The sequence below is a fragment of the Acinonyx jubatus genome, chromosome B4 (assembly GCF_027475565.1).
Source record: "Acinonyx jubatus isolate Ajub_Pintada_27869175 chromosome B4, VMU_Ajub_asm_v1.0, whole genome shotgun sequence".
In the NCBI taxonomy this organism is placed as follows: domain Eukaryota; kingdom Metazoa; phylum Chordata; class Mammalia; order Carnivora; family Felidae; genus Acinonyx; species Acinonyx jubatus.
The window spans coordinates 69,422,543-69,434,803 of NC_069387.1; the positions used below are offsets into that span (position 1 = coordinate 69,422,543).

The following is a 12,261-nucleotide window of genomic DNA, read 5'->3' on the forward strand; positions in this document are numbered from 1 at the left end:
CTCCACAAGGGTTCTCTGAATCACTTACACCCTTTTCTCACACAACATCCCTTCCTCAAGATCCCTACGGCACCCTGTACATGATCCCAAAGTCCTGCATTTGAATTATTTACATGTCTCTCCCCTACTAACCTGGGACTATCTTTGAGTAGTAACTAGAACAGTATCCAGTATTTAGTAGATACTCAGTGAATGCCTGTTGGATGCACGTGGGAAGTGAAGGACAAGGATGAAAAGAGGGAGGGGGGAGTATCATCAACTAACCAACGGGGGAGGGGTCACCAGAGAGGGTCTCATTTCAAGTAGCAAAAAGGACTTTACAACCCTGTGTCCTAATATTTTCTATCTTTTGAAGAAGCCGATCTCATGCCTCATCTTGATTTCGCATACCTCAAGCAAAACAAAATCAGCAAACTTTTCAAAAAAAATTTTTAACATTCATTCATTTTTGAGAGACACAGAGAGAGAGAGTACAACCCGAGGAAAGGCAGAAGGAGGAGAGACAGAATCCAAAGCAGGCTCCAGGCTCTGAGCTGTCAGCACAGAGCCTGACGCAGGGCTTGAACTTACCAACCACAAGATCATGACCTGAGCTGAAGTCGGACACTTAACCTACTAAGCCACCCCAGCACCCCTTAGCAAGCTTATGTTAATGTTTTGTGAGTCACTCTGGATGACAGAGAATTCCTTAGTCATAGTCTCTTGACCATATTCCTAAAGATAGGGTGATATCACTAAAGGGCACTGCACTGGAATTCATGAGAATTCCAGAATTGTACTCTGATGCTACAGAAGTAATATCTGGTTACAGAAAAAGAAAAATATTCTCAAAGTCATTTTCAATATAAGTTACCTACCCGACACAGGCCTTGAACACAGATGTCATTAGTTTCAGTTCCACAAGGAGTACCATCGGCAACCCTATCCCTCAACTGGTAGAAGTTTGTGGTTCCAGCAACCCGACAATAGAGTTTACAGCGGTCTTTTATGGCAACTGTAAGAAAAAGTCAAATTTTTGGTGTACAATAATACAGCTGTGTGTTCCTAGGTCTCAAGAAATTTTTACGTCAAAAAAATATTCTAACTACTTACTCCCACTGTATTTTGGAAGCCACCTCACATTAGGGGAAAGACCATTGATGTTGAAATGTTTACCATCAAAATCAGAGCACTGCTTCTCTCGAAAGTCTTGCTTGCCTTTTGGACATGAATCAGTATTACATGATCGAAATTTCATCCTGCGGCCCACACAGTACTTTCCTCCGTTTCTTGGCCTAGTCAAATTCATTACATTTTAAAGCACATCAGTACAATATTCTTTCTGCCATTTACTTCTCAAACTGTTCCATTCTGTTCCGGGATCTGGAAAACTAATTATGTCCCACTAACACTTCCTGTTTAACAGAAGTATATTACATGGTTTTCAAGCAATTGTATGGCTAATGAACTGTAAAGACATTCATCTTAAGATGGACGCTGTGGTCTGGAGGGCAGCAATGATAGCTTATTCATGACTTAACTCACAAGGAACTAATTGATGGGAATTTGGTTTAAAATTGCAGAATAGGGTTTGTTCATTTGGGGGGTGAAAAACAAACATAGTGAACCAAAGATAATCCAGATTATACCATGTTAAAGAAATATCCAGGCATCACTGTTTTGTGTATACTACTTATCGCTCACTTCCACGAGTTTCATGCTATCTATATCCATCCATCTCTATTTCAACTTACACTGGAAAATAAAAATTTGTTTTGTCAGCATTTTGTAAATATGAAAACTTCCAGCATAATTTAGCTATTCTGGAATTCCAATGATCGAAGTCATTTCAGAGTATTGTCATCTCTGCATCAAAAATTCTTTATTGCTTACCAATTTATCATAACAACAGACACAGTACTTAAAAATCTTTATGGAATCTCTATGTTCTTTTAAAGATTTTGAGGAGGGGGAACATATGCTTCAGTACTTATTTGAGCTAAAGACACTGATGCATCTATGAAAAGCAGAGAAAGAAAATATGACATGTCAAATTACACAAAAGAGTAACAACTGGTCATGAAGGTACAGATTTTATCCAGAAGAGTCAACACACAGTTTAAAGGAGCCAGGATTTCAATGGAAACACAGTATTAAAATGCCCTTATATTACTGTCATTTCATTTTTACAACTATTCCTCAAATGTAATCTAAATCAGAAAAAAAGCTCTTAAATTCATATTCTAAAAGATTAAGCTGGTTAATATATATATTTACATAATATATAAATATTTATATATATTATATATATAATACATATAATTATATATATTAGTTATATTCATTAATTTTAAATAGTTATTAAATAATTATATGTATATTATTATTAAAATAAATAATATATATATATTTTAAAGGTTTGAGTCTACGAAGATATAAGGTAATGGGGCTCAAAGTATTCCAGAAGTTTTCTAAATCTCAGAAACTTACAGACTGACCTCCTCCAGTATAGAAGTGAATGAAACTGATGTTTACTTTCTGGTGCCTTGAGATAATCTTAATTTACAGTGACATAAAAAAGACATACTCGGGGCGATTACAGAGCCTGCTTGTGCTTTTGATTCCACCTCCACATGTTCTTGAACAAGAGCTGTAAGGTCCCCATGGTCCCCATTCACCATCTACAGGACGTGTTTCCATTTCTTTGTTTACACATAGCCCGTGGTGGCAATGCTTAAACAAACAAAAAAATACACAAAGAAATGATTCGTACATACCCAATTGCAGTATCACAGTAATTTAAATACCATAAATATCAGTGGAGAAAATGCACACAACTTAAAGATATTGATTCAGAAATGGGATTACATTTGACACTCAAATATTTTCTGAATATCTGCTGAGTAAGATCTGTAGAATGCAAAAAGAAGGAAATTTCCCTTGCCTTTAAAATGTTGAGTTTCACTGGGGGAGGGAATACTTGTATGGGGAAAACACAGTAAGATGAAAACTTTAAAGAAGTGACTATTAATACAATATAGATCTATGCTTCTGGTTTTTTATGCAAAGATACGTATCACTCTCCCACTTTTTTTAGCGGTTTACTTCATCTCATCCAAAGCCTCAATGATCACTTTCTTACTTTCAACAAGAAAATGGAAATGTACACGAGAAGCTGCTCACTATCCACTATTCCTTTTATCCACCTAAGGGCACCTGTGCTCAGTCCTCAACCTTCCCACCGGTTAGGGTACATGAAAAATCCATGATCCTAGTCAAAGTCAATCCCTCTGTGCACTTGATCTCAACTACTCTCATGGCTCCAAACATCACTCCAACAATTCTCCCCTCTCTCCTACAGCATCATTGTTCCAGTCTCTAATATATAAAAACTAACCAAGGGTGCCTGGGTGGCTCTGTCAGTTGAGTGACCCACTTCAACTCAGATCATAATTTCATGGTGCGTGAGTTTGAGCCCCGCCGCAGGATTGTGGCTGTCCGCCCAGAGCAAGTTTCTGTCCCCCTTTCTCTGCCCCTCTCCCACTTGTGCTCTCTCTCAAAAACAAAAACAAAAAAAAGCTAACCAAAAAGTGGGCCATGCACTGATGCCAGTCTGTGAACTAGTCACTGCAAGGAGTAGAGAAATTGAAAATAAATACTGAATTTAGAAACGTTTATAGGATTTGGGCAGTAATTTCATGTTTATCAATGTTAAAAGTGGGCTTATATTGGGGCACCTGGGTGGCTCAGTCGGTTAAGCAAAGGACTCCTGATTTCAGCTTGGGTCATGATCTCTCTCACGGTTGGTAAGATCAACACCCACATGGGGCTCTGTGCTGACAGCATGGAGCCTGCTTGGGATTCCCCCATCTCCCTCTCTGCCCCTTCCCTGCTCATGCTAGCATTTTCTCAAAAGTAAACGTCAAAATGGCTTATATTTGTTTCCGTTGTGGTACAATACCCAACACAAAATCACCATCTTAACCATTTTAAGTGTGTAATTCAGTAGCATTAAAATGCATTCATATTGTTGTGCAACCATCACTGCCATCCATCCACAGACTCTTCATCTTCCCAAACTGAAACTCTATAACTCTTAAAACACTAACTCCCCATTCGCTCTCCCCTCCCCCGCCCAGTCCCGGGAAACCACCATTCTACTTTCTGTTTCCATGAATTCGGCTACTCTATATATCTCATATAATTAAAATCATGCATCACTTGTCTTTCTGTGACCAGCTTATTTCACTTAGCATAAGGTCCTCAAAGTTCACCCACATTGTAGCATGTGTCATAACTTCCTTTTAAGGCTGAATAATATTCCATTGTATGTGTATATAACATTGTTTTTTCATTCATCCACTGATGGCCACTTGGGTTACACTTCCACGTCTTGGCTATACAGAATAAATGCTGATGGCCACAGGCCTGTACAGAGATCTCAAGGCTGTTTGTAGTTCTTTGGCATATATGCCCAGAGTGGTATTGCTGGATCAGATGATTCTATTTTTCTTTTTTTTTTAATTTTTTAACGTCTATTTCTTTTAATGTCTATTTTTGAGAGAGAGAGAGAGAGAGAGAGAGAGAGAGAGAGAGAGAGAGAGTGTGCAAGCAAGGGAGGGGCAGAGAGCAAGGGAGACACAGAATCTGAAGCAGGTTCCAGGTTCTCAGCCATCAGCACAGAGCCCAATGAGGGGCTCAAACCCACAAACCGTGAGATCATGACCTGAGCTAAAGTCGGACACTTAACTGACTGAGCCACCCAGGCATCTCTGTATTTTTAATTTGAAGATCTGCCACACTCTTTTCCATAGAATTGGCTTACATTTTGAAGGTTTTTGTCATTTTGAATTTTTTTCTAATCATTTCCATCATTTTGTACAAGTATTGATTTAAATTATCAGAAATTTTAAAAAAGACTGGTCCTTTACTAGAGCTAATTGGAGAAGTACTCCATTAGTTCATTCTCATTAATATACAAACATACATAATTACCCTCTTTAACAGAATTTTCCTTAGATCTCACTTTCCCCACCAGCTACTGCCTTGTTTCTCCTTGAAAAAGCCATCCATGACCATGGTCTCTCACTGCCTCTGCTCTCACAGCCCCACCCTCCATGAAGCAGCTCATGTGGACATCACCCAATGGCCAGTTCTCAGTCTCTGTCTTACTTGATTTAGCAGTATCATTTTTCCCCCTTCTTGGTTTCTAGGTCTCCACTTAATGCTGAACTTTTTGGGCTCACATTACCTTTATGCTTCCCTATCAACAACGATCACTCCCAGCTCAGATCCTTCTCCTCAACTCCAGGCTTGTGTATATAGCTGTTTACACATCTTCACTTTAACGTCTTACATTTCACACATCACACCAAAATTCAACTGCCAACCCCTTAAAATCTGCTGATACGATCTAAGTTGATCAGCCAAAAACAGTCAACCTCTTCTTTACAGTTCACATTTAATGTGTTAGCAAATGTTCTAGTTCCTTCAAAAGCAAATTGACTTTTAAGTATCAACCTGGTGCTCCCAGCTCTGGTGTGAGCCACTGTCATTTCTCATCTCTATCACTGCCATACCTCTCCAAGTAGATCTCCTCTGTTTCCAACTCTTGCTCTCTAGAGTTTAGTCTCAACAGCAATCATAATGATCCTTTTCAACTTACTTTAAAAATTAGCTCAAATCAGGGGACTCCTCTGCTCAAATCCGTCTTTTTGATTCTGAATAAATGCAAAGTTCTCACAATGGCCGACAGGGACCTACAAAATTCTCCTCCAGTTACTTCCTATATACCACCCTTCACCCCAGCCACAATGTCCTTCCTTACTCTTCCTTGAACCACTCCAATACTGCAGATTTAGGAGTTTAGCTGTTCTTTGCCTGGAGCTCAGTTCCCCACAATATTCTCCATAGCTAACTCCCTCATTTTAACATAGCTCATTAGGCAACTTCCCATAAAATTTGCTTTGACCACTACATTTTAAATTGCAGTCAGCCCTCTCCCACTACGAATGTAAGCTTCATGAAGGCAGCGATCTTTTCTGTTTGCTGATGTATCCTGAGCACCTAGAATAGTGCCTGACACATAGTGGGTCCTTGATAAATCTTTGTTGAATGAATGAATCCTATAACCAAGCTTATTAATTAGCAGGAAAAAAGCTTTGTGCCCTCCATTAAGATGATTCAAAATGATAAAGCCATTAAAAGCGAAAAAAAATCTCTGAATAGAATGTACTATGTTCATGTAAATTTGGGGAACATCTTCCAGAAACGTTTCAAATAATCCTTGAGCACTATTTCTGAAAAATCCAAGAAAAAGAATGTTGTATTGTTCACCATGTAAAAAAAAAAAAAAAGTCAAGTCATTGTCAGGTGAGTTCCACTATATGTTTATGCTAATAGTTTTACTACCACAAGTATTTAAAAGATAGTTTTACATGCAAGATAGTCACAAGATAAAGGGACTAAAAGAATATTGAGGCAAAAGATAGGACATTTATTTAGAATTTCCCTTGAAAAAAAGGTCCATTTATTATTGAATGTGGCTAATGCAAAGAGGCTCACTCTCTTCAATAAATGATAAAAGGGATTTTATATCTACATGATACACATGTTACCCCAAATGCATTTCTGCTTTTAATCTATACAAGTTTTAAAGTAGGTCCCAGTGTCTCAACACATTTACCTTGAATTCCAACAAATCCAGGCCCTTTACACTACACCTCATATTTGAACGGCTAAGTAGTACATGAAAACATGCTCAAGATGGAGAATAATCAGGATAATACAAATTAAAAACATAATAGTATTCCATTTTGCACCTAAAGTGTCTAAAATTTTGTTACAAGATTAACAAGATCATCAACTGGCAAGACGTGCAGCACAACTGGAACTTTCATACATCACTTGCGAGAGTCTCAAGTACCCATTTGGAAGATGGTTTGGCAGTTCCCTATGAAGTTACATACATGCACCTCCCCTATGACCCAGCAATTTCTAGATATTTGTTTACTTCAGAGAGATGCAAGCACATGCCCACAAGACTGGTATGAGGATGCTCATAGCAGCTTTATTCATAATGACCAAAACCTGGAAGTGACCCAATTGTCTATCAGCAGAAGAATGTATAAAAAAATTATGGTGCATTTATACAGCTGACTTACACTGCAGCATAAAGGAATGAAGTATCAATACACACAACATGGATGAAACTCCAACATCTTGAATAAAAAAAGCTTGACCCCTTTTCCCTCTGCCCACAGAAAGGGTGTGTGTGTGTATGCGCGTGCATGTACATACGCTATATAGTTCGATTTACATTAAAATCAGGAAGTATGTTCTCTCTCTCTCTGGAAAGAGGGAAACTCTACAGAGGCTAGACAACTTTACAGTGATGGAAATGTTCTCATCTGGATTGGGATATTGGCTAAGTGTCCATCTATATTTGTTAAGACTTACCAAATTGAACTTTTGATATCTGTGCATTTTACTCCTATATCTCAATTTTTTATCATGCTAATGCATTGACCGGATTTAGACTACTCAGTTATAAATGGTATATGTGATGCATGTAAATATATCCATCGTTATGTTAGCCACATGCCATCAAGCATGAAGTTTCATGGCATAGAGTAAACTTTAAAGTTTGCTAAGACACTTAAGGCCCAACCAGATTTGAATCTGGGGACTACCTTGGAGCAAGTCTTCTAATGAGCTAACAGCTGTTTCTAATTCAGCCTACAACAAGGTTTTTTTCTCTGCTCATCCTTAGATAATCAGTAACTCTCCCAAATGCCACTCTTGTCTCCCCCAAAAGCCAATTACCAGTACTGGTCACAAAAAGTGAGAAAAATAAAGTCTTTCATATTTTTGGTCTTCAAAATAACAATTTTAAATAAAGATAAAATTTTAAAGTTCAGTTCTAGCTCCAATCGACAAACTGAAGAAGTCCACTAGAATTTTGGTCCCAAGGTAATCTGAGTGCTAAACCATTTCAGAGGACTTCAGTTACTGCAAAAATTGCTCAAGTCCCTATAAAACTCTGTAATGCAGGCAACATTCACAGAAAACACATGCCTTTTGACAGAAGGCAAGGAGAAGGGCAATGGCTGGTGCAAACATTTCCATGAAGCCAAGAGCTGGTAAAGCAAAAGATCAGCTAGTGACCCGGTCCTTCAGTTTCTACTTGTGCCCAATGTGAAGTTAACAAAAGCGGCAGCACTAGCCAACCCCATTGCCAAGAAAGCGTTCATTTTGTGCTGAGGTAGCTCAGAGGAGGCGTCAACAGACTCAAGCTTATTCAGTGCAGGCGGCACTGGCTACCAAGGCCAATGGAACTTGCCTTCATCCTGAAGCACCAAGTACCACCTGACTTCATCCTCACATTGATGTTTGGTTATCAGGGTAAAACCTGTCTCTCAGCATCATGTTTGCAGATGTAAATTAGTTCATGCCTGATGTTATATGTTCAGGCGTTTACTTTAGGGATATGATGTACTTGAAGACATTTACAACCAATAAATATCCGAAGAAACCACTTAAAACTTTCCATTATACGTGGTTGAATTTTATAGGAGAAAATGTAAACAATGGTAACATCCCTGAATTTGGGGAAACTGCTGATCTATTAGGATCTTTATGTCTATACTCATTGTTAATAAGACTAATATACTTAGGTAACTATCTGTTCACATGGCAACATTGATTCACTAGCAGAGCAAGAGTTGACCAATCATGAAGAGCGCTGAAACGCAGAGCAATCACTTCCTTGGATAGTCTCTTGATACAAGACTCACCCTTCCAGGAAACCTACCATCCCAGGACCACAGTTTGTTCCATCTGCAAGGGGCATGTGCTGAGTGCGACAACCCTTGTGAACTCCTTCTGCACTCGTACACCAGAGACGTCTGCATTGCTTCTGCAAGATAACAAAAAGCAGACAAGAGTAAAATAACACTACAACCACCAGATCAATTCAGTGTAAACCATCAGTTTATACATTGATCTTACAGATTTCATGGTTTCAAGGTCAGAGCTGGAAATAATCAAGCCAAAAAAAAAAATTCACTAAGTTCTAATCATTGATTTGCCTCTGAACACATAAAATGGCAACATTCAGTTTTTAAGAACTTTTGGATTTTCATCATACACTGAACAATGGGAGAGAGAAATTAGAGTGGAAATATTCAAAATTATGGGGGACATTTTTCTCTTTGCAAGACATTTTTCTAAAGGACTTTTTGTTGTTAAATGTTATTCACAAAGAGTTTCCAAAAGCCTCTTTTGATACGATAGAATGTATGAATAATGTGCATAGAAATACTGTATAATGTATACTGGTTTCCTACTTTGTGAATAGAATGCATACTTTCAAGTTGAACAAAGGGCTCTCAAGTTTTCCTAAGAAACAAAAATCCAGAGGTTCACAGGAGCTATACCCAAGATAATTCCCTTTTTCTGAATTTAAATTCAATATTTATTTAGTGGGTAGGTCAGGTAGAAAAGAAATGGATCTCCAAAAATTATGTTAAATCTCCCCTCCTCAATATGGATATTTAAAAGCTTAACTTTTTTTTTTGGGGGGGGGGGATGCAAGCTGGTGCAGCCACTCTGAAAAACAGTATGGAGGTTCCTCAAAAAACTAAAAATAGAACTACCCTATGACCCAGCAATTGCACTACTTGGCATGTATCCACGGGATACAGGTGTGCTGTTTCGAAGGGACACATGCCCCCATGTTTATAGCAGCACTATTAACAATAGCCAAAATAGCCAAAGTATGGAAAGAGCCCAAATATCCATCAAGGGATGAATGGATAAAGAAGGTGTGGGGTGTGTGTGTGTGTGTGTGTGTGTGTGTGTGTATACATACATACATACAATGGAGTATTACTTGGCAATCAAAAAGAATGAAATCTTGCCATCTGCAACTACGTGGATGGAAATGGAGGGTATTATGCTAAGTGAAATTAGAGAAAGACAAAAATCATATGACTTCACTCATATGAGGACTTTAAGAGACAAACCAGATGAACATAAGGGAAGGGAAACAAAAATAACATAAAAACCAGGGAGGGGGACAAAACAGAAGAGACCCATAAATATGGAGAACTGAGGGTTACTGGAGGGGTTGTGGGAGGGGGGATGGGCTAAATGGGTCAGGGGCACTAAGGAATCTACTCCTGAAATCATTGTTACACTATATGCTAACTAATGTGGATGTAAATTTTAAAAAATAAAAAATAAAATAAAATCAATAAAAATTAAGATAAATAAAAGCATATTAACTTTTTTAAATTATTTTTTTAAACGATATTACTATATGGAATATGTTTTGCCCATCGCTGCACCCATGGCTATATAACTTTCACTCATTCAATTCAACAAACACTTAGTTTGTGGCACCTAGTATGTGTCAGATCCTAAACTGACCACTGGAGATGCATATTTCCATGAGTGAATGAATCTGCATTCCTGGTCCAATGATCCTCACAATCTAGTAGTGGATCTAACCTATGAAAAATCCTCAAAGTTCTAAAGTAATTATTTAATGATAACAACAGGCCCTAGATTGTTTTGGATTCAAATCTGTGTAAATTAAAATGTAGTCTATTAAATTCCTGGGTCCTTTAATACAACCAGTTATCAAGACACTTCTGTCTTTAACACCCCCACCCCCCCAAAATAGTATTTGAAAATAAATATTTGAATGTTTTTAAAACCTGTTTTCTTTTTATTTATTTATTTATTTTTTAATTTTTTTTTTCAACATTTATTTTTGGGACAGAGAGAGACAGAGCATGAACGGGGGAGGGGCAGAGAGAGAGGGAGACACAGAATCGGAAACAGGCTCCAGGCTCTGAGCCATCAGCCCAGAGCCTGACGCGGGGCTCGAACTCACGGACCGCGAGATCGTGACCTGGCTGAAGTCGGACCCTCAACCAACTGCGCCACCCAGGCGCCCCTTAAAACCTGTTTTCTAAATGGGAATACCTGACATAGGATTTTGTGAGAGTTAATGTCTGAGCTGTCAGCACAGAGCCTGACACAGGGCTCAAACTCAAGAACCGCAAGATCGTGACCTGAGCTGAAGTCGGACACTTAACCGACTGAATCACCCAGGAGCCCCCGAGTTTCCCTGTTTTTAACCCCTTTCAGGCAAACAATCTATGTCTCTAAAAGTTAAAACTTCAAAGATACATTTAGTTCACCTTCTGTTCAAGAGAATAAAAGTACATTTTGAAATATGTTCTAACTTTAACTTTATGGTAGTTTAAAAAACAAAAGAAGGACCTAATTTTCTTACCAAGTAGGGACATACTTGTGATCCGGGGCCAAACATCAGTTCACACTGCTTGTTCACATCGTACATTAATCCAGGAAGTTGTGAAGACAGATCATATATTCTTCCATTTGGTTTGTCAAGGAGGCATTCCCCATGGCCAGTACTGTACCAAAGACCAAAAATATTGTGAATACAGGTGGATACATAATAGAAGATTCTTCATCACAGTCACTGCTCTACAGTTTCAGAAACAGTATGTTTTTTCATAATTTAAAAGTGAATACATATGAAAGTCGCAAAAAAAATCCGTTTCTCATTTGAGCCCCATAACTGCTTTGAAGGTGTAATTAAAAAAAAAGTTGTAAATTCATCAGAATATAATTTATGAAACCCATTTATGTAATCACACTATATTTTTGATCTATTTTGTTGTCCAATAATAATCCCTTCTATTAAATGCCTAAATTCTCAAAATTTTTATATTTTTTTAGTTTACTTTGAGAGAGCAAGAGAAACACACAGCAGGAGCTGGGGAGGGGCACAGAGAGAAGAGGAGAGAGAATCCCAAGCAGGCTCCATGCTGCCAGCCCAGAACCAGATGCCGGGCTCAAACCCAGAAAACCATGAAATCATGACCTGAGCTGAAACCAAGAGCTGGATGCTTAACCAGTTTTGCCACCCCAAGCACCCCCCCACCAAATTGTCAGTATGTTGTAGAAAAAAGTTTTTATATCATTTGAGAAAGTACATTTATAGTTCTCAACAACAAAACAGAGTTTCAGGAAGTGTTACGTTGTGTCCACTTCAAAGAGGCAGAGTTTGTGTTTTGGTATTGCTGCTTCCAGGATGCCTGCCTGGTTGTAGACAAGTTAACATGCCAGAGGCTAGGACTCCTCCTCTGCAGTAATAGTGACACTATCCACCTTGCAAATGGCTATTCAAGGATACATGTAAAGGACTTAGAAAGTGGCAAATAGGAGAAATATTTGTTGTTCACT

At 38.4% G+C, this 12,261-nt stretch overlaps 1 protein-coding gene across 5 annotated transcripts in view; it reads right to left on the bottom strand.

The window, feature by feature from the left end:
* ADAMTS20 (ADAM metallopeptidase with thrombospondin type 1 motif 20) overlaps positions 1–12,261 on the bottom strand; it is a 172,660-nt gene that overhangs the window by 94,464 nt on the left and 65,935 nt on the right. For 3 of the 5 annotated variants that reach the window (XM_027035930.2, XM_027035929.2, XM_027035928.2), the window contains exons 10-14: positions 11,285–11,426; positions 8,792–8,896; positions 2,567–2,712; positions 1,093–1,274; positions 858–994 (exon numbers count right to left, since the gene is read on the bottom strand). In XM_027035930.2, the coding sequence (XP_026891731.1) occupies positions 858–994; positions 1,093–1,274; positions 2,567–2,712; positions 8,792–8,896; positions 11,285–11,426 (712 nt within the window). The remainder of the gene's footprint in view (positions 1–857; positions 995–1,092; positions 1,275–2,566; positions 2,713–8,791; positions 8,897–11,284; positions 11,427–12,261) is intronic. The other 2 variants (XM_053226139.1, XM_053226140.1) reach the window with 2 other exon arrangements.